The sequence below is a fragment of the Gymnogyps californianus genome, chromosome 16 (assembly GCF_018139145.2).
Source record: "Gymnogyps californianus isolate 813 chromosome 16, ASM1813914v2, whole genome shotgun sequence".
In the NCBI taxonomy this organism is placed as follows: Eukaryota; Metazoa; Chordata; class Aves; order Accipitriformes; family Cathartidae; genus Gymnogyps; species Gymnogyps californianus.
The window spans coordinates 10324030-10346378 of record NC_059486.1 but is presented as its reverse complement, the minus strand read 5'-3'; the positions used below and the strand labels follow the sequence as shown (position 1 = coordinate 10346378).

The following is a 22349-nucleotide window of genomic DNA, read 5'->3' as shown; positions in this document are numbered from 1 at the left end:
TATCATCCAGAAGAGACAGTTTCATTAACTTTTCTTGAATAAATTGCCAAGTCCAACTCTTATTGAATACTGTCTCACTGCTTGCTCTGAAATGGTCCAATGAGTTGGAAAAATCTCTGTATTTTTTATGAAGTGTACACTTCAGAAGCTGGTGAACCAGAAGTGATAGCTATCATAATCATTCACGGAGAAAGCAATTATGACAAAATTAGAACTATTTCTTAGCTTTTTACCCCATTCTTTCTTTCATTTTACTCATTTCCTTCATCCCTCAAAGCTCGATCTTCACTCAGTAAAATAATACAACAGCCTCTTAGTTCTCTGTTGAGTGAAGGAAAAACATTTTTTCTGTTTTGTTAAATTAATGACTGAAAATTGGAAGAAATGGCAGTAGCTGCAGTGCATGGGAGCAAAACAGGGCTTCAAGGAAAGCTCAGCAGGGCAAGCAAGTCGTGTAAGCTGTTGTGTTAGTTCGTTCTGCATTTTTTAATGTAGCATAAACCACTTTGAAACTGAAAACAGTATGGAGGTTTAATGCAAATCCATTCCTTTGGTTATTTGAAAAAAAAAAAACTGTATAGAAAGATTTTCGCTTTGACAGATACAAATACAGGAGGGTTGTCCTCCAACAGCTCATGATGCTGCAGACATCTGTATGGTTTAACCGTGTAATTGACCATTCCAAAGCACTTTGCAAAGCCATCTATTATATCCCTGCAGCACACCGAATGCACTGTGGCAAATTGCTCATCTATTTAATCAATGATCCATTCCATGCTATGACTCTGCATCAGTATTTTACTTTGTTTATAAACATACCGCCTGCCTTTCAGCCCAGTCACCTTTTGTCTCGGATACCAGTCCTCTGAGTTAGTGCTGATAGCTTTTGTGCTTTTAACATCAGGCATTATTCTGCACGATACTGTATATTTGTTGCATTTTGTTCTTGTGATTCCATTCCTGTTTCATGTCATTTGATGTCCAAAGACTTCACTTTCTAAGGAAGAGCTGTTAATTTTCACAGAACATACTTGTCAATCACAGCACTTGCTTGAAGCTCTTGTGAGAGCTGTCCTGCCGAAGAAGATACCATAATCTCCCTCCATAACTAAATTCCACCCCTTTGTGACACCATTAGAGAATTTCTTTTTTTTTTTTTTTTTCCCACCCTTCCAAGAGGGGTGAGGAGCAACTTACAATCTGCAGTCAAACTTTTCTGAAAGTCCACAGGGATTCAAGGTCCATAGCACTAGAAAGTCCTTTCTGTGCCTTGCTGGGTGGCCTCTGCTGCAGCTGCAAGCCTCAGAGTCACTGAGCCTCTGCTTTTGTGTGCTCTGTTGAAAAAGAAAAGAGCTTTTCCCATTTGCTGAATGAGAGCCATCAGTTAGAAAGAGCAGTCTAGCAAGTCAAATCTGCTTTCAGCAATTCCTTTTCTTGACAATTTCTAATTGTGTGTAAGAAATCATGTTCATTGAACGTGGCTTCAAACAGCATGAGCGATGTACCTCATGGAAACTCTTGGAAGGAGGAGAGTGACTGACAATAAAGGAAATAATTAAAATGAAAGTATTAAGCAATGACAATTAGTGAGCTGAAGTGCTACTGCCAATGATAATGTCTTCAACCTAATTAAATTTTTGGCTCATTGAATATGACAAATACAGATGCCGTTTGGGTATCTCCTTATTAGACTCAGGGTTTTAGACTAAAAATACATGGGTTTGAATGTTGGCAATGAGAGTATTAATGAGGAAGTGCTAATCTTTTAGGAACCATAATTACAGCAATGGTAGTACTTTCTTTACCACAGATGTAAGAGTCATAGCACTGGAGAAAGGCTCCAGGCCATGTTGTGATCGTTCAGGCGCATTTCAGGCATATTTTAGGAGGAGTAATAAAAACTTAAAGGTATGTAAAACATAGCTGCAGAGAGAAGGCTACTCTGCAAAACCACAGAAAAAGGGACAAATAGTAATAGGCTTAAACTGATGAAAAAATCAAATATCTTTAAGCTTCCAATAGTGGGAGGGGAGTTGCAAAGCAATGGAGTTGATCACCTGGAGAGCTGCTGAGCTTCTGTCTTTGAACAGCTTTCCGAAGTGGTTGCACAAATGTCTCTCAGGCCTAATTCTGGTGCCAGGAGCGACAACTGATCCTGTCTCGTGGCTGAGCTGGACAAGATGACATTGTGAGTCCTTCCACAGCTTATTTTTTTCTTGGTTGTCTCCTTCTGAGCCAAAATCATCCTCTGTGGGAATTGTTTTCCGTCTGTCATTTCTCCTTAAACAGAATTTACTGCTCCAGAGTGATCACGGCCTGTTTGTGGGCTCCAACTTGATATTCAAGAGATGCTGGATTTCCTGAGTACAAAGATATAATACTTTTCAACAGAGATGCTTAGGCATGTTTATTTTCATATCTGAATGTCAGGACAGAATGATGTTTATTAAAACTGGGTTATTAAATCCCTATGATGAAACCTTGCTCTGAGCACAACAGAATCACTAATGGAAAGGAAGGGTATGAAAGAAGGGCCATACCAAGCCACCCTTCAGCTATTTCTCACCTTCAATGTTTAGAAACCTATGTTGTGCTTATTGATCCGTTGTTGAATCCATTTCTTGATTCCACCCTGTCAGTCCCTGATGGACACTAAGAGCAGTCTCTGCAGGTGAAAGCTGTTCTCTGCAGGAGCTTGAGGGTGCACTACATTGAGACAGGGCCTCCTTAAGTCAAATCAGGATTTATACAGCATTTAAAGAGAACAAAACTCTCTGCTGGCCCCATGCCTAAGGTTGGATCATTCCTGATGAGTCTTTTGTGGTATACAAGGTGCCAGCATACACAGGAGAAGGGTCAAAGATGTTGTTAGCAATATGATATTGTGACATATGGGAACAATGCAGGTGTGGTGTCGCCCTCCTCCCCTCTCCCCTGCCAAAGTTGTCTAAAGAATAGCATGTCTTCTTTACTTTAGAATTATAACAACAGAAAGTTTCAGCTTTTGAAAATCTACAGTGAAAAACAGCTTTGAAGTTCACATTCTTTTGTTTTAAAAATTTCCTAATTGTTTTTAGGTTTCAGTCTTTTAATATCTGATTTTAAGCCCTGAAAATACTGGTAGGAGGAGGACAGTGTTATGAGTCATAGCTTTATGCCTGGTACCAGAGTAACAATTAAATGCTGGTCGTTCATCATGAAATGGTACAATTGACTGTGAACAGCAATAACTTCAAGAGTTTGCTTGAACTGCTGCATTTACATCCTTGGTCCAATTTATAATCCTAGAACTCTATGTCAGCTTTATGCAGAATAATAAGACAAATATTATAGTTATGCCATCGCACAAAGTAAATGCTTATTTAAACATGCACCTTGTGCAGAGCTCTAGGCAACCTTGTAAATCACTACCCAGTCTGACACAGCTCTTAGCTAAGTGTGATTTACATATTTTCCCAACAATGCTCTCTCAAAAAAAATTAAATAAATGAAAAATATGGGTAATTACAATAAAGAAAAGGTCCTATTTTAGAATCAAAAGTCCTTTTAAACTTTTAGATACTATCCTCAGGTAAGTAATAAAATGTTATTAACTATAGATATGTTACATGTGTTTTGGAAATAGAAATTACAAATCATGCCCAATTCTTTTCAATTGAAAAAGATGTGAGGCAGAAACATATACTTTAGTGAAAGAAACTGAATAAAAAACACTTTTCTTTTAGAACAATGTTAGAAATAATCAAAAAGGCAGTTAAGTCAGATGATAATTGAAAGCATGAGAATATCAGGAATAGTGAGATTTTCGAAGTGAGGTGCTGTAATCACCCCATGAAAAGCCATGTTCTTTAACTCTGTGTTTATTATCCCCACTGAGTCTCACATAGCTTCTCCAGCTGCCCTCCCACATTAGTTGCCTTATTTTAATATATTAAAAAACTAGGGAATATCCAAATACAGTAACAGAACAAAGAAGCCTTGGGTGTTCTCATGTAAGCAGAGATAGTAATGATTCAGATTACTTGTTCAAAAAAGTAAGCAGCAATAAGACAGGCATATATATGTATGGAGCTGCATAAAGGAGCTTGTCATGAGCTATTGTCTGAGCCCACTGTACAGAACAAGAGAATCAGCAAATCCTCAGCTCAGAAATTAAAAAAATAAATGACCACCGAGTCTATTTTTCATTTTCTAATGTATATGGAACTGCAACCGTACCCGATACTGCAGCATCTTATTAAAGATGATTCCAAAAAGCCAAAAGAGCTTCAGACACAAGCGCTGGCATTGGGGCAGCTCCCCAGCAGCCATCTGCCTCCACGGCCAGCCCGCACCCCATGAGACAGCTGGCTGGCAGCCTGCAAACCTCCTGCTCCTGGAGACCTCACGAATATTGCAAAGGGCTGAGGGAGAAAAGAGGAGGGGACTGGAGCCTGGCACGACAGAGCCTGGATGCTGTAAGGAGGGTAGTAGGGAAGTACGTAGATTTTTCCATATTTTCCATTTGCAAGCAGGTCCTTGGAAGAAGGTGGGAATCAAACCGGTTAGTAAAACATTTTGATTTTGACAAATTAGAAAATATGTTTTTGGAACATTTCTGACTGGGCTTTTCTACAAGTAATACAGCATCAGCTATGACATTAACTTTGATAAACATGATAAAAACCGTATGTTGCCTAGCTTCTTTAATGCCAGCTTAATAAGAAATCAAGTTCCTCACATTACAGCATTGCATAGCTGAATGCTTTTCTGCAGTTTGTGTTATCCTCTGAAGCAGCAGTCACTAGCAGTTTTCAGAAACCAGACAGCAAGGCAGCGTGATTGTAGTTGCACTTCAGCAATCCTTTTTTTTCCCTTATGTACATTTGAGACAGGCGATCAAGCAAGTATATGGCTATTTATTTGCCACTACTGCAGTTAAAGCTCATATGAACCATTACACAGAAAATTACTTTTCTTTCTCAGTTTATATGCCTGACCTTGATAGCTTTGCTGTTCACTGGTACCGTTGCCATGGAAATGGGATCTTTCTGTTGATATCATTGCATAATTAAGGGTCACTGAGACTGTTTAGGTCAAGAGATCATTTTCAGAGTTCAGCTCCTCAGGGAGGTGAATGTTATTCCACAGAAATTTTGTGTATGGGCTGATGTGATTGTTACTTTGTCATCCTAAGTTAAACTGAGCCCCACTGACTTCAAGCTAAGAGTCAGAAATATTTGCCAAACCTACAGATTTCCAGTAAACCCTGTCTCTGTGAGGCTGCTTTTTCTGGGTGTTCCCAGGCATACACAACTACCAAGCTATGAAGTTCGTTGCCACTTGTCAGCTGAACAGTGGTAACTGGCTGTGTAATTGCTCCTGACCATTTTGAATTGTGTGTAAAACACAACCACTTATACTGGTAAAAGCCTCTGGTGATGGAAATTTGAGTCTCTCCAGGGTATAGCTAGCTCAGAAGTTTTTTTCCTAATAGCTTCTCTTAAAAAGCTTGACATTTCTACAAAGGCAGTTTAAGAAAGGACAAATAGGAACCTGTCCTTCTCCAGGGGACATTGACAACAGTTTCCTTCTTTCCTTGCGAACTTATATACTCAAAACTTGTCCCATTTTTGACAGGCCATGTTTTCTAGATTACCAATCTTTTTTTTTGCTTGCCTCCAGAGTCTTTCCAGAGGACCACACTTTTCTTGAAATCTGATACCCAAACCCCAACATGATGCTCCAGCTCAGGCATCACCAGCATGAAGCACAAAGTAGGGGCTACTTCATATTTTTAACGTATGATGTTCCTGGTTTGACATGCCAGAGTAAGGGAAAAAAAAAAATTGTAATAGGGTTACATCACTGGCTGCAGGTTTATGTCTTAAAAAACCAGCTTTATAAACTGTATTTTGTTATCATTATCATTAATTAAATGAAGCTAGCTTCATGTTAACATCTAATCCTGTGCTTTGGGCAACTCTTGAGATGTTTAGGGAAAAAAAGGTCCCACCCACATTAGCCTCCTGGTTTGGCAAGCCAAAATAGATGTACGCTGCCATACTGTTCCCGTTTCCTTTGCCTGTGTTTTTTACACAGAGATTTTTGAAAGGTCTGTCTACCTATAGTTTCTGGCTCTTTGAACAGGTCTATATTTTTGATATGCCCTTTCTTTTTCCCTGTGTGTCCTTTCTGCACAAGCTGCACTCTTTCATGTCAGTGTTCTAGTCATGTGAATTCATCCCTCAAATCTCCTGTTATGTAAGGAAAAGCAAACACTATGAGGTCCTTTTCATAACTTCTGTAATTTGACAATCCCACTTTATTAGCGCTGGGTCTGTCACCTCCGTTTACTGTTGGGAAAACAAAGATTTTCACCACATGATATAATAACTATAAAAAAGATTCAGATGGCTGTAAATAGTGCAATAAGACTAATTTTCAGTATATTGTTTCAAGATGACTTGCAGAGATTTAGCCAATTAAAAATACTAAGTGTTGGGCTAATGTAGATTCATGCCTCACACTATATATATATATATAGGGATATCATCATATACCTAGGGATAGTCTATAAAGAAAGCTGTCATGAGATGGAAGAAGTCCTGCATTGGGAGCTTTCAAAATGGATAAAACAATGGAGACTGTAGTGGAAGAAATAATTAGGTGCAAATGTTGGAGAAAAGAAGTAGATGACATCTAGCCTGGTCAATCTGGCACCCACAGGCAGGATCTAGCCCTTTGGGACATTCTCATTGCCTTGTCCTTGGAAGAAACAGGTAATGAGTTTTCTGGGAATAAGCTGTCGTAACAAATTCCTTCTCCTGGGCTGATTCCAACGCAGAGCTAGGCACTAGGTCCCTGTTAGAAGAAGGGAGGAGTCTGAAGGAACATCTGTTTTCACATATGCAGAGCGTCCAGAGCAGCCAAGGTTAGATTATCCTATTAATATGTTGCTCCTATAACTAACTTTATGGTCATATTTGGCAATTAATTATTTGATCTCTTTGTCTGGTCTCGAAACAGAAATAATACCATAACCTTTTTGAACCCAGGACTAGCTCATGGCTAACTGTATATGGATAAAACCAAATCCTCCTGCATAGTTTTTGTTGTCTGGTTGTAAGAAAAAAAAGCTGCTCTTTTCTTGGGTGCTTGCTCTGTAAGGTGCAAACTGAAAAAACAAGAGGACTGTTCCACCTTTGGAAACAAACCGATGCTTAATAATAGCATGCTATATAAAAAAGACCTGACCCATTAAAACACTGCAGTTTATTTTCTTTTTAAAACAACAAATTAATCCCTCCAGACTTACCTGTCAATCTGCTTTTGTGAGACTATTAACCCCTGAAGTGGCAGTGGGTAATGTTTTCTTGTCTTTTTTCCCTTTCTTACTTCCTTTAAAGTAACTCCAGAATCAGCTTTTAAGGAAGAACCAAACACTTTAAGAAATAGGGAAGTGAACAGTTTGTGTTCAAGAAATCCATAAATCTTCACTATTGTAAGGATCAGGGCTTGTTCTTTTCCTTTTTCTTTTAAGTTGCTTTCATTTTCCACATGGTTTTCTGAGAAAGTGATTATTTTGGCTTCTGGCCGTGGTCGTCAATACCAACTGCTGGGAAATTTGTTCTGTCAGCCATTACTGGAGTCTCCCAAAAAACTTTTTCAGCAGCCACCTTTTTTGGAGTTCCAAAAAATTTAACATGTGACTGCAACAAACAGTCAACCCTTTAGTCTACCTAGATTTTAAAGAAATGCACCATTGATTGTGAATTTAATATAAATGATTGTACGCAAAAGGATTGTATCATTGCTCGCCTATGATAGTACTTAGCAGATCTTAAGTGATCATCTAACTGGAACTATTTATACTGCATGTTCTTTTAGAGGTTGCTATGGGAAAAGAGAAAACATATTCTGTTACACTGGGGCTGTTCCTGAGGTTCAAGTGATGCTTCAATAGAAGCAGAGCATGAAAAGAAGCACAGAGAGACACAATGTTTTGATGATTACAGCACAAATATGCAACAAGACTATTCACTAGCAAAAGCTCCCAGTCACCTTTTAAAAATGATGACTTCACTAAGAACAGAGAAGCTTTTGGGTGTCTCTTGGGAATGAATACCCGTACAACTGGATATCCTGTGGTACAAAGCCTCTCAGTGCAGGTACTATATCTCCTCATCCAAACCCAATTATTAATACTCCTTGGCTGGATGTGAAACATTCTTCTACTGTGAGAATAAGCTCTTATTATTTTCTTTGATGACTCAATGGCAAAGTTCAGTGGAAAATTAGCTCTAACCTTGGGCTTGGGGATTGAGAAGCAGAGAATGCTGTCTCAGCAGCAGTGCAATGAGAGAATTGGTGTCGAAAAATGTTGGAGAAAGGAATTTTAGAAAGAGAATGGAAAAATCCCACTGCAAATTCAGTTCCCCTGGGAAAATCCTAACCACTGAAAATTCAGCTCACAAGGACATTACATTTTAATTCTTTATATTCTTTTAATAGCTTGCATTAAAGTCAAGGAGAAGGACATGTTTTAGTTAAGTACTTATTACTTTCTTTGGGAAGTATTTTTTTTCTTTTGTAGTTTTAGGATCAGGAAGTGATGGAGGTAACATTGGACTTGATCTGTGGGAGGCCTTAGCAAGGCACGGATTCCTAAATCCCTGGTTAGATGCTGAAGTCAAAAGTCAATGCTGCTAGCCCCTGGAATTGCCTTCTCAACATTAAAGTTCTTAAGGTACTTCCATTTCTGGTCGTGGCCATTATTTTGTCAGGCTTGATGGGGGTTTGGAGGGAGACTTGGATTTCAGTCCCTGCTCCACTGAATATTTAATATAAAATAAGTAATATTAATAAAGCAGGGATTAGGTAGGACTCCTCCCTCAGGAGAATGCCTCATGACTAATCTGTGGAGTACACCTTCTCTCTCTGACCCAGTGAATATTTAACTACTTAATGTAAGTGGAACAGGTTCAATAGGTGAGAATAAGCATGAAGCAGGGAGCCAAAATGCTCTTCTGGAAAAAAGGGAACTGCAATCTCTTAGGCAGAAGAGTGGTTTGAGCCCAGACCTCCTATATTCTGGGCAAATGCTGTGTCTACTAAAGGCAGCTTTAGCTTTTGGGGAGACTTATGAGAAGTGGTACTGCTTTGGCAGCATCTGCCTTCTTGTGAGGATCTGCGGTGAGAGGACTGGATATCGTACACTGAGTGTAACAGAAAAGGAGTAATGTAACCCCCTTTCCCACTCACGTGATGAAAATCAATTTGAATTTAGTTGCTGTTGCAGCCTAGATTTTTTTTTTTTCCATAGCTACAATACTTTTGACTAGCAGCATCTTCCCTGGATTATAAATGGCACCCACCAGAAAGCAGTGATCTGAAGTGTCTGTAAATATTTCCTATTCAGTTTCACAACATCACTTTGAAAGGGCAAATAACATTTGGGAAAATGGGAAATGGCATCTGCAGTTACCAGGGGTTTTGTCTTTTTTTTTTTTTTTTAATTTATTATAGTTTTGCCTAGAAATCACCTGAGATTAAGCTAGGAACCGTGTATGTGCTAATTAAAAGACATTCTTTGTGCCATCAGCCTTATTGTCTATATAGTCAAGACAAAGTGTAGGAGGAGAAAAAGTGTTGGTGGCAACTCACCACCTAAATCGCTTAGTATTGGTTTTGCTCCTTGGAGAACCAGGTAACAAAGTGAGCGGCAGCAGCACACAGAGCTCCTGAATGCCGTGGTCAGAACTGCCATTCCTCAGACACCAGCAGGAATGAAAGCCTGAGTGCTGGTCAGACGGAGCAGGCAAGGTGTGTGTTGGAAGCGCTGCTGAACTTGAATGAAAAACGTTTTCATTCGTAGTCAGAATTGCTGCATGTGGTTTCCCAGCAGCTCTCCAGCTTCCTTCTTAGAGGTTAGTGAACACTACTTGTAACAAATGGGAAACTGAAGCTAAATTCAACTTCTCCCAGCATTAGTCTGAAATGTTAGTTATAGGTTTTTGGGTTTGTTTATTTTTTATATAAAGTACAAAGCATATTGCTGACAGTGGCTAGTGAAGAGTTTAAGAAACAAGAGAGAAATTTCAGTTAAAAGGCCTATTTGTCAGGGTAACAATTTTGCTGAATTGTTGTGAAGGATTTTTGCTTTTTTAGACAGTGTTTCCTCCAATTATTATATAATCTTGGCTTATGGGTCTGAATTTATTTCTTACTTAAGCAGGCATCATGACTGAAAAGTGGATGTCAGAAGTCTTAAAAGGATTAGTGCTCCATATATAACCAATAAAATTGATTTATGAATTAGGGGTCCCCTTCACAGAAGTAATAAAGTTTTCTTTCTGCAAGCAGTGAAATTTCTTTTTTGTAGCTGTCAGTGTAGTCGTTCTGCATCAGTGTAAGATATCGACAGTGTGCTCAGGGCAACAGCAGAAAAGGGCAGAGATTAAATAAGGGGAAGGGAGCAATCTCAATTGAATATAGCCATTCAAAACCAATTGCAAATACAATAAAACTATAAGGCCCGACCCTGCTCTTGGAAAAATGTTCCTACTAACTTCAGTAACAGTGCAATGATTTTATATGATGTTGGTAATGAAAATACGTTTCAGAGGTGCTGAGACCTGTACTTCTTGCACACCAGGACTTCAATACAGCTATGATAATTATCCAACTCAGAAAACTTCCCTTCCTCTATTGATTGATTAGTGCACACTGCAGGATCTCAGCTGGTGTAAACCACTGACTAACAGCCCGTCTCTGACTGAGCAAGATATACAGAAAACATCAAAATCCTGCACTGAAGTGAATGCTAAAACAAAAGAAACCAAACAAAGCCAGTTGAAGAAATTTGGAGTGGAAGATCTCCAGTGAGCAAGGTTTACTTCTCAGGAATTAGAATTAAACTGTAAGAACAGGAAAAGGGAAGAAAAACACTTTTTTTCAATAGGAGATTTAAAGGGTGAGTGCATGTTAAATGAACAGCTTAACAATTAATGAATAAAGTTAACGCTGTTCTTGCAAGAAGTGTATCAGAAAAATTTTCTAAGGATTTTCAAAGGACTCCACCCTGCCCCTCCGACAACGGGATTCATACACGAGTGCTCAGGTGAGTGGGACTATATACGAACTATATATGAGCAGCCTCTGCAGATCTGATGGCAGAGGATGTGGCACTGTGCAGTACCAATTCATTGCTGCTTGCTTTTTGCAATAAACAGCCATGCAAATCTGAATGAAATCAAGTCATACCAAAGTGGTTCTTGGTGAGCAGTGCTTCAGAAGTCTCTGCAGCCCAGCTAAAGAGATTGTTAGTGTGGGGCAGAGTGAGAAACAACCCTAACCATTGACTGAATTGATAGATAAGCTATGTACAGCTAGTAATATCCCAAAGGCTATTCCATATACACTGGATATAAAAATTTAATCAGAGTCAAGATATTTTTGTATTTTCCAGAAGTTGTCTAAGTAATAACAGGTACATACTTTAAAAAAAGAAAATATTGGCAAAAGGAAGCGATAGAAAGGAGAAAAGAAATCTTTTGTGCTGGTTTTGCTTTGTTCCTAATTAATTAATTCCAGGACTGATCATTCAGTGAATATAGATGCAGAGAGACAAAAAGCTCACCAAACTTAATGCTATTAGTCTGCAGAAGAGTAACAATACCTGAGCTTTTAAAAGTGTGTGTGAGAAACAGGCTGTTAGGTTGCTTCTAATTTCAAAGGCCAGAACATGAGAAGGGCCACGCAGGAGAAATTTAGAGGGTCCTTTATAAGGCAATGGCCATTCTGTTTTCCGACACATTAGGGCACAAGGATAAAGAAAGATTTTAGCAAGGTTTATGAAGTCCTGGTGGGGCTGGACCTCAATGTCTGCAGAGTAAGACCTGCCCCTGCTCCAAAGTATTGCTTCTTCATGTCACCAATTTCATAGACAATATAAAGCTCAAGCGATGGTAGTCACTTTTTTTTTTAAGGTTGCCCAGTTGAAGTCATGCAGTATTCCTTCTCCAAAAACAACATGTATTTCATTGCACTCTCTATCTTAGTGTACTAGAACTAATCGACTAAAATATTCATGTAGCAAAGAAAAATGGGAATAAAAAAAAAAAAGTATGTGCAGTGTGTCAGAATTAATGTGCCTAGTGGAACATTAACTTTTGTATTTCTAAGATTTGTTAACCTTGTCACCTTAATGGTGTTCTGACGCAGCATTTTACATTTAGTATTTTTCTTTTTTAAAGTTCAAAGACAAAATGAAATAAGGATGGGAAGGGGAGGGGTAAGTGGAAGAAAATAAAAGAGGACCAGGAACAATAGAGCTGAGTCCTTTGCTTGGTGAGTAAAGCTCATAAACACTTTGAACTAATAATTTCATACATAGGATGAAATTCAGAGCATGCAAGCATAGAAAGCTATGCAATAATTAGGCAAAAAAAAATATTTAATGAGATTTAAGTGATACATATGCAGAGCTGACCCTTAGTCTTAAATCAGTTTTACCCTCACATGGCTGCTCTTCTAAATGGATGTGCATGAAACATTAATACATTTCCATGAAAAATCCTGCATATCTGTATTTTATTTTCATTTTTAGCTATGTATTCTGCTGCATATGTGCTGAACCCTGTGCTTAATAGTGAGCAGTCTTTATTAATACATGATTTTAAAAAATATATAAGGCATTTGTGATGTTAAAGGCTTCTGAAAACCCAAACTGTAGAATGATTTTGAAAACATTGAAATTGAGTACCTAACTCTATTCTACCCCCAACTACAAATTACAGATGAAGCTTTTTATGCACTGACTCAAAAGTGAAGTAATGAAAACTTATTTTTGGCAACAAACCAGCTGGGGAAAATTATATTCCAAACTGCAAATTTTATAAAAATTGAGAGTGTGAGAACAAAAGAGAAAAAGAAGAAAGAGTCGTTTGTAATGAAGGCACTTTTACAAGTGTAGCTGTGTTGGGCATACTAATCACCTGCTGGATCAGGTTAGAGAGGACATCTAAACCATCATGAAATCTGAATGTACCTAATCCATCTTCCAGGTGTTCGTGTATCCTCCCCCCCACTCTGCCCTGAGTCCTGCACAGATGCAGTTTCCTGAAGGTACAAGGGCTCTGTAGGATTATACAGGTCTTTCTGCACAAAATTGATTGCAAGAGGTGGTCTGCTGGCAGCTCCCCAGTGGAGTACGTCTTATGTTAGAGTTGAGGTGATGAACTTTAACCTTAACAGAGAAAAAAACCCCAAAGCATCCTTGATTCATGAAAATAAACTTGTATCTGTTGTTTTAAAATTGTATCTTTTAAAATGCATTTTTTAATTAAATAGGAGAGCTCAGGCTTTAAGGTATTCCTTCATTTTCTGGCTGAACAAACTCTTTGCGGAATTAAATTGAATTGTGCAGAAATATTCGTGGCCAAGGACATAAAGATATGAATCAACATAGGGGGAGGAAAAAAAAAAAAAGGTTCCAGATTCTTCCCCATCCCAGATTTCCCTATAAACCTGAAGCCTGTGCAGTTCTTCAGCATACACTTTTAATCAAGGATGTAACGAAGTGTGTGCTCAGGTCACTGAAATGAACAAGGCGTCTTGACTCTAAGTTTAATTAAAAGATTTCTTCATTGAATTGTATTGTACAAAATTCTCATTTATTTTATGTTTGTTGTAATTACAAGTGGTCTCTTGTCATGCAGCTCTATGCACTTCTCTCCTGAACCTGTACTTTAATCTGTATGAAGGAGTAAAAGGCACAAGTAGGACATTAATCTCCCTAAAACAACTTTCTCTCTTGCATAGGTTTCCAGCTAAATAGAAATCTGCTAATTTCTGAAAAAATGTAGCTTTAGTGAGCATGGACTGACTTTTAGTTTCTCACTACCCCTGTTGCTTTTACTGCCCTCTTGGCTTCTTTATCTCTAATTGTACCATAGACTAAATTCACTGAAATATTTTAAACATATATTTAATTGTAAGCATGTGCTTAAATCCTGTGGGCTACAACGGTTTGTAAGTGCTGTGGTAAGCAGGGATTAGATCTATCTGCCTTGTTGGTTCAGGGTGTTTCAAATGGGAGAGGTCCTTTCTTTGTGCTTTCTGTCTTGTACCACCAAAATTGTACTCAGCTGCCCAGGAGGAAGAGTTTGTCCTTTGAGAGCTGTCACTGAAAATGTGGCGCCTGGGTGTGCAAAGGTTCGACACCTATTCATCCTTGACAGGCAAAATTGTACTGGGCTGTCTAGTTAGTAGTGTCTTGACAGCAAGAATGTTTTGCCCTGTGGGATTCATGGGGGTTTTTGAGTGATTACAGAGTGGACAGACATCATGAATGCTTTTGGGTTGCCCAGTGCTGTGAACTAGATGTATAGCACTTACTGGGAAAGAGTGATGACTTATTGACTCCATTATTGGTCATCTGGCCCTGCTCTATTTTACAGCTACCTTTACCGGGTCAAATTGATGTGAAAACGAGCTGTGGAGGTGTTTATTGTTTTAATCAAAAAGCCAGATGGATTAGGCTAAGAACAGAAGGACTGCCATCTCAGATAAAACCAGATGGGCTGAGGGTCCATCCAACCCTGTATCCCCACTATAAAGGTCAAGCAGAATGATTCTTCTCTGAATACATACTCCCACTCTAGGGCACACAAAAGATTAGGGACTCCTGCACAAGCAGTGGCATCTGAATTGTCACATTTAACAGTCCACAACAGAGCTATCTTCTGTGAATTTATAGGATCCTTTTTAGATGTCCATAGCATCCTGTGGCAAGGACTTCCATAGAGTAATCTGATTGTCTTCCTATTTTTTCTGTGATTACACTAGAAACACTCTGTAGGGCTATTACCACAATACTCTTGAAATCAATATTACAGGGTATACGCAGACACAAAAGTACAATTCTTTAGAGCAATTCATTAACATGAATCAGAGATGATGCTCTGAGGGCTTCATAAGGATAAGACAATTGTGTGGGATAAGCAATAATCTTCGTGAGTTAAATTTCATCAGTTGTGCCTGTCTTTCTTGGAAGTGGCTGAGTGGTATTCAGCTGCAGAGAGAGATATTTGTAATGTTTACTTCAAAGCAGAAAATGGATGCAAGTGTTGCCCCTAGCTCTTCTACAGGGTCCTGAGTGCTCTGTGAGGTTTGGCTGCCCTTAATTCCTGTTACAGATGAAGGAAATGAGCTCCTTGTAGAAAGTGCATAGCTCCTAGGTGTTTAATGTAGAAGGCTATGAATACACTGAAAAGACCTAACTGCGATCTTACAATTCTAAACACAATGCCTTTGTTTTCTCTGTGGTTCCCTTTGTTTACTCTTTATACAAAATTTGGTCCACAGAATTCAGCTGCTGCAGAAAACTTCCCGTGATCATTTAATTCTCTGGTATACTACAATTTCTTTTCGTCTTCCACTATAACAAACATCCTGTACATAACTCATTAAGGCAAAACCAAAAATCCCTCTTACTTTCTCAATGCTATTAGCTTTTCAGCTGTCATACCACCTTTTATTGAAATTCTGCCAAGTCCTCCAAGCTAAGCAGAGCAAACATATATCAGTAGGGACCTCCAAGAAACACAAGCTGTTTCAATATTTGGCATACGTTTCTCTGAATCATCTTTGAACAAAGCAGGGTGGTAGCAGAATAATACCGGGGTGTTAGGGGATTTGCATTTGGCAGAGGTGCCTCATGTTTCTTCCCATCTGTGGTGATTAAAAATCCCAAGTCACTTTCTATAAGAGAAATACCGTATTGTCTTGACTTAACTGTAGTGCTGAGCAAATGTATTTTGAATGTACTGTAGAGGGGGTTTAGTTTTTCCATGTGATGCTGCCTTTGTTTTCAACTTCTGCCCTCTGTTTTTGACTCTTACAAAACGATACTTCGCTGTAAACTGAAGATATGACTGCAATAGTTATATGACCATCTCTCCAACTCTTCCCCTGCACCCTCAGTTACTGACTCTCGATCTGTATTTATCCCATGTGATACCAAAGTTCTGTTATCCCCATTTTCATAGATAAGGAATGAGTAATTAAGAGACTTGCCCATTAAAAGAATTTTATGGTGAAGAGAGTCATACACACACTGCCTTGCTGCCAGGACATAACTGATAAACTCCCTGGTGTGTGGGCTGAAACTTGTTTAACTGTCTCATCACATTTCCTATTTTCATTTTCTCTTTCAGACTAACAGCTAAAGCTGTCGCTGTTCTCTTACCAATCTTGGGAAGCTCGTGGATCTTTGGGATTTTGGCTGTCAATGCCCACGCATTAGTATTTCAGTATATATTTGCTGTTTTCAATTCACTACAAGTAAGTACCTGGTGGGAAAGTTTATGGCTACCGAACTGCTGCTGAGATCCCATAAATGGATCATTAGTAATGTTTTCACATGCTTGTGTTTATTGGATTTTTTTCTATGTTCCTTCCTCTGTCTTTTAAGTCTGTGCTGACTATACAGTGCTGGCAATTCTTTAGTCTCTGTACGAACAGAACTTTTATCCCACTCCTTAGTGTTTCCAGTAGCAATAATTAAATAAATGAGACAGTGAGCTTGAGAAATGAAATTCTTTCTTCCAGCGCCATGTACCACAGGCAAGTTTCTTCAGTGAAGATACCAGAATTATTTTTCAGTGTCAGTTTGAGGGTTCATTACTGAGAGTAAATGAAAGCGAACAGAAGTTTGTGGGAAAGGTGCGGCATAAGGAGAAAAGTGGAGCTATTCTGCATGCTGCACATGACTCTTGCATGCAGGCAACTAGACCCTCGTCTTCTTAATACACCAATCCAGAAAAATAGCTCTGTCCAAGAAGGAATGTAAGCATCTGCTTAGCTTTAAGCAGACATTTCAGTAGAGGCATAAATCTATAGGTGTGTTATAATTCTTTCCCGAATAATGGTTACGAAGGGTAAGAAAAAATGAACTCCTGTAAATCCTTTTTTTGTCTCAGGAACAAATAGCGCTATGGTCACAAAAAGGGTGCAACAGAGTTCTCCCCATAAGCTGACAAGAAAAGTTCCAATTTTCATCCAAAATAAAAAAACTTAAGTTTGGCTGAATATTCCCCAAAAGAAAATAAAATTATTTTGGGAGGGAAAGGAGATGGGACCTTTTCACTTTCCATTGGACAAAAAGCCCAAAGGTACCAAAATTCTGTTGTGAAAATTTTCTATATGCTAATACCTTGCTTTTCTAATGTGAAAAATATTGATCTGGTGTTTCCCAAAGAGCGTTTCCCTCTGCCTTTATCCTTGCAAGCACAGACAAGAAGTTCTCTTGTTGTCATGAAAAGAGAATTCTTGGTTCTCTTCGGCCAGCTTTCTCCTTTAGCACCCCAAATTTTAGGAGGTGCTGTTTTACAGAAAAGGTCCAGACAAGCCTCATAGTAAGCTAATGCTGCAGGTTTCTCCAGTTTAACATGGGGCACAGTTTGGCCTACTCTTCCATCTTTCTAGATCTCCAGCTACTCAATACCTGCTTTATACAATACTGCGAGAAATACATTATTGTATTTCATTCTTCACTGTCAGTCTTCACCCTTCTCCCTTTTATCTGTTTTCAGGGATTTTTCATGTTCCTGTTTCACTGTCTTCTGAATTCAGAGGTATGTAACCAAATGGTGTTAACAAATTTGGTGTTACCAAATTCAAGTAACATGAGCGTAAAACAAGAAAAGACTTTCTCCATTATCGTTGCCTGCTATGCCACTGATTTCTTTTCTCTTTCAATTAATACATGACTGTTAGTGACTTTGTGACTTGCAGCATTTTGACCCATGCTTGACATTTATTTTATTTAACATAAGAAAGGTTTAAAAAAAAAAAAAAAGATGAGAGAAGGCAGCTCAAGACTAAGGAAAGAAGCACTCCTGAGGGCTGGAGGGGCTGAGCTGCTAAGGGAGGATACTTAAATAGTGGGAGCAGGACTTGCTCTGGCAGTCCCTGTTGGGGGGCCTCTGGCTTTGTTACATCTGCAGTTCCAGAGAGGAAAATAAATATTATTCTCAGCAAAACATAATTTTGGATGTTGCTCATGCAATCCTTAATGGGAAACCAAACAGAGTAGAACATATTCCAGGTATTTTTCTTGGCAGGAAGTTCAGATTTTCATAGTGGACCAAGCGGCATCTTTTTGCATTAAGGCTGTCTCAGAGCAACTGGGGTAAAGCCAAGGCAAGGCTGGCGTACATGGGGCTTGTGGAGACCATCTCTGCCGGGCCTGGAGCTTGCGGCGTCCTCTCCTCCCATGGCAGATAGCAGAAAATGCTCAGCAACACGTATTACTGATAATGAAAGTTTCTTATGAAAACCGTTTCCAGCACACTGACGGGCGGTACTGCTCAGTGAATACCCACATAGCTTTGATTCTCCCACAGCTCTTTCTTCTGGATGTTACTAACTAGCTCTGCCCCATGGCCTGCTGCTTCTTCCTAGGCAACAATAGCACTCCAGCACTTCTGTGGAGACGTTATTATTTATTAATATTTGCCAACCCATTCCGTCTTAGAGCATTGATATGATCTTTGCTACAATCAGTTTGGAGAGTCAGGACTGACTATGAAATTCTTGATCTTTATTGAAATCAACTAAAGTTAAGCAGGCAGGTTAAAGGTAAGGAGGAAAAATATTTCTTTATTCTATTCTTCCCCAAGCTCAGAAAGCTTTCTTCCTGCTGTCAAGCTTCGAATGTCTCACATCAAATACAAATATTTGAATTGCTCCCATTTTTCCAGGAACCTCATGAGAAATTAAATTCAGAAACTTTTCAGAATTTGTATCCTCAAAACCCAGCTCATATATAGCTAGTGTGAACTGTCATTTTTGGAGAGCAGGTCTTATTGGCTCCATTGTATGCTGTGCATATCTAAAACACTTCTTCAGCTAAACTGCGAGAATTCTTCTTGAGAATTTTGTTCTTACCATAGAAGTAAATCTCAGACACTGTAAAAAGAAATCCGCAGGTATTTCCAAGTGATTGGGTAAAAAAGAGAGCTTTATTCCCAGTGCGCCTGGACAAGAAATGCACACACATTATAAAGAAGCACAGGAGAATGGGTCTGACGGGGACCTGAGCAGCCTGTCCCACAGCACGCGTCCCGTGCGCCAGTGTCACCCCTGACAGCTCAGTCATCGAAGCCTCCTGACCTCCCTCAGCATTTGGCTCTGTGCCTCACTAGCCTCACTACTGCCACTCCTAAATTGTAGTTTTCATCTTTCTTACTGCAGTTTGAGCTTCTTATTTCCTGTTTTAGCTACTATACGTATAAAGAGTAAGTAATTCCCTTCCTCTCCACAGGCAAGGGAAGACTGTAAGACTTATCCTGTCTTCCCCCAGTCTCCTCTTTTGATTAAACAACCTGAGCTTCTCGTAAAGTGTATTTGCTTGACCTGTGATCATCTTCACTGCTCTCTTCAGCGCTCTCTCCAGCTGGTCCCTGTTTTTCCTGGGATGCTGGACACAGTACTGTAGCTGAGGCCACGCCAGTGTAGAATAGGGAGGAAAGATTACTTTGTGTGTTTTGCAGACTATGCTCCTCCTGACAAGATGTTCTTTATCACAGCCTCGTAACACTGGTCAATCATTTCCAGCCGGTAATCCTTGATAAATCTCACCTACTTGCCTAAAGAATGACTGTCTCACCATCTTTTCTTTATGCAGCTGATGATTATTTTCACCTTGGTGCAGAATTTTCCTACATCTATAGGGAATTTCATCCAGCATCTTTAAATAATTTCAGTTTTCAAAAGGCTGGCAGCTGGTTTATGTCCTAGTGGCATCTGGATACCATCAGGGCTGTGTGAGCTCCAGGGAGAGCCTGCCCGAATGGGGGAGCTTGCGGTCCAGCCTGGGGCTGTATATTTAGTTAGAAAATGTGAAAGTGTCCTAATGAGCTGCTGAAAATCAATATAATGGCACCTTATGAAATCTTTCGAACTAGAACGGCAAATACTGGGGATGTACGCTTATGTGCCCTGCATTTTTGGGTTTTTTTTGCTTTTATTATTTTTTATTTTTAACAAGATGAATGGTAATACAGTCATACCTTGGACATCTAGGAGGATGGGATAACCCAGATAACATGAAAATGTTGCCAATGAAATGAGAAATAAGTGAGGTTATACAATGCTTTGTATTTAAAGTGTGGGTACTTGAAAAGTAAAGTTAAGTTTTAAAATAAGACCATAAATATAAAGAAAAATGTAGAGGTGGGTTGTTTGCTGTTTTTCAATACAGTGATGTTAACATGGAGGAAGGATTGTAAGCTACACCTGTGAAAATAAACACAACTTTTTCAAAATAAATCTTCTATCTGGTTTCATTTTTCCCCCCAAAGGTTAGAGCTGCCTTTAAGCACAAAACCAAGGTCTGGTCCCTTACCAGTAGTTCGACTCGCAACATCAATGTGAAACCCTTCAATTCAGACATTGTAAGTATTCTTCCTTTCTTTTTTCTTTTTTTCCTGTTGTACTTGAAATTGTTCCACATTAAATTCTGTTAGAAAAAACAGGACACAAGAAGGCACGTGGGTATTTTTAGTACCTAACCTAATGCATGATATAGACAGGTGGAATCAGTAAGCATTAAGTTGCAGCTACAATATCTGTTTTGAAAGCAAAGGACAAAATTCTGCTTTCTGGTAAACTGTCAAATAAAAGTGAACAAAGGTTTATGAACTCTGGAGGATGGTTCAATGAGACTATTCCCACCAATTGTAATGGACTTCATATTATGCATTCAAGCAGTGTTTTGGCAATGTATTTGTCTGATGATGATGGCTTTTTGATAGGGCACTTTTACATTTAAGCCCGAGGAATAAACTCTTAAATAAGTCAACATGTGAATATGCTTTTGTAGCTCTCCTTAAATTGTCTTGAGGCAAAAGACATTTGTTTTTATAAAGAACCAGACTTCTGAAGTGATAGGTATTATTAAGTGATTGCTGCCAATCACCTTAGATCCTGGCAATAACTGTTTAAGAATCCTTTATGGCATATGCTTTCAAGACTCTGTGACAACGCTGTAATGTAAATAGATGCTTTCAAGCTTTTATTTCATCCAGACAAGAGTGGTTTAGCAAAATAAATAAATCTGTTTTCGATATTATTTTGTTTTCCAGATGACTGGGAACAGGCCAGGCACAACCCCCACAAAGCTGAACACCTGGGATAAAAGCACCAATTCAGCCAACCGCATTGATTTATCAGCAGTCTGACAGTAATACCAGCTTCTCTGTGAAAACCAAGCCATACATTCAGGACCTCTGACACAGTGTCCACCAGTTTTTCCTCACTGTTAATACCAGTAGAAAACTGCTTTTTTAATCACTGCCGAATAAATTGGAAATTGCCATATTGTTTTGTTGAGTAAATAGCCCTCATCTGCTTGCCTTCGAAACTGTAACACATTCTACCGCTTGGCTATTAGCAATATTCGTAAAAACAACTAGCTCAAATATACACTGGATGGTTTTGTCAGCAATGATGAAAACACTAGATACACAAAAAGGGCTTATTGCTATCTGAATCATTCCAGCTCCCAGAACTGAGGAAAGGCAACATACCTCTGGTAAGATGGATTTTTATGCTCTAAAATGAAATGCTTCCCATTGTGATGTTGTAATGGGGCTATTCTGGTCTTGCTGTGCACTCTCTGTTTACATTTATTACCTTACAGAATCCAATTATCGAAGTGAAGCTTATTCAAAATACATAGTGTGGCGATTAATTTAAATGCTACAAGGAAGCCAGGACTTGAGGGAGAAGCAGGTTCCAGCTACTCAGCTCCCAGCATGGGCGTGGAATTAGAAAAGCTAATATACACATATGTCACTATGCTCATAAACAGCATATGTAACGTGTAATACTTCTGTATGTGGCCTATTAGTATTTTAGGTATTCCTGTTTACATCATATCTATAAAAGGCAGAAATGGCTAAGGTTGTCCTATAGCAGTCCACAGAATTTCTGTCGCTGATTTGTGTCTGCTGACGTATCGCAATACAAAGTATTTCTGTTGCTTTGCCTGAAGCTTTTGGATGCAATCAACAGCTGTCCATCAAGTGCATTTCGCAAATGCACTGTAGCTTTTGGAAATCAAAACCTGGCACTGTGACTTATCTTTCTCCTTTTACTGGTCAAATCGAGACACTGAATTCCAACCACAAAAATGTAACACAATGATATACTGTGAAGACAGCCAGACTACAAGTAAGTCTATGTATTGTTACCTACAGACATCTTTTAAATAGGTCTCTGCAGAGTCTTTTGTGGTTTTAAACTCTGCTCAGCACTTAATAGCTTCTGCTTTAGTACTGCTATGAAGTATCTTTAAGGAG

The 22349-nt window shown here is 39.0% G+C and overlaps 1 protein-coding gene across 1 annotated transcript in view; it reads left to right on the top strand.

The window, feature by feature from the left end:
- The window catches only part of ADGRD1 (adhesion G protein-coupled receptor D1), a 154581-nt gene extending 133110 nt beyond the window's left edge, over window positions 1–21471 (top strand). The window contains 4 exon segments of the mRNA XM_050906507.1: window positions 16200–16326; window positions 17577–17618; window positions 20349–20441; window positions 21132–21471. Of these exon segments, the coding sequence (XP_050762464.1) occupies window positions 16200–16326; window positions 17577–17618; window positions 20349–20441; window positions 21132–21227 (358 nt within the window). The 3' untranslated portion in view covers window positions 21228–21471.
- Window positions 21472–22349: the final 878 nt, after the last annotated feature.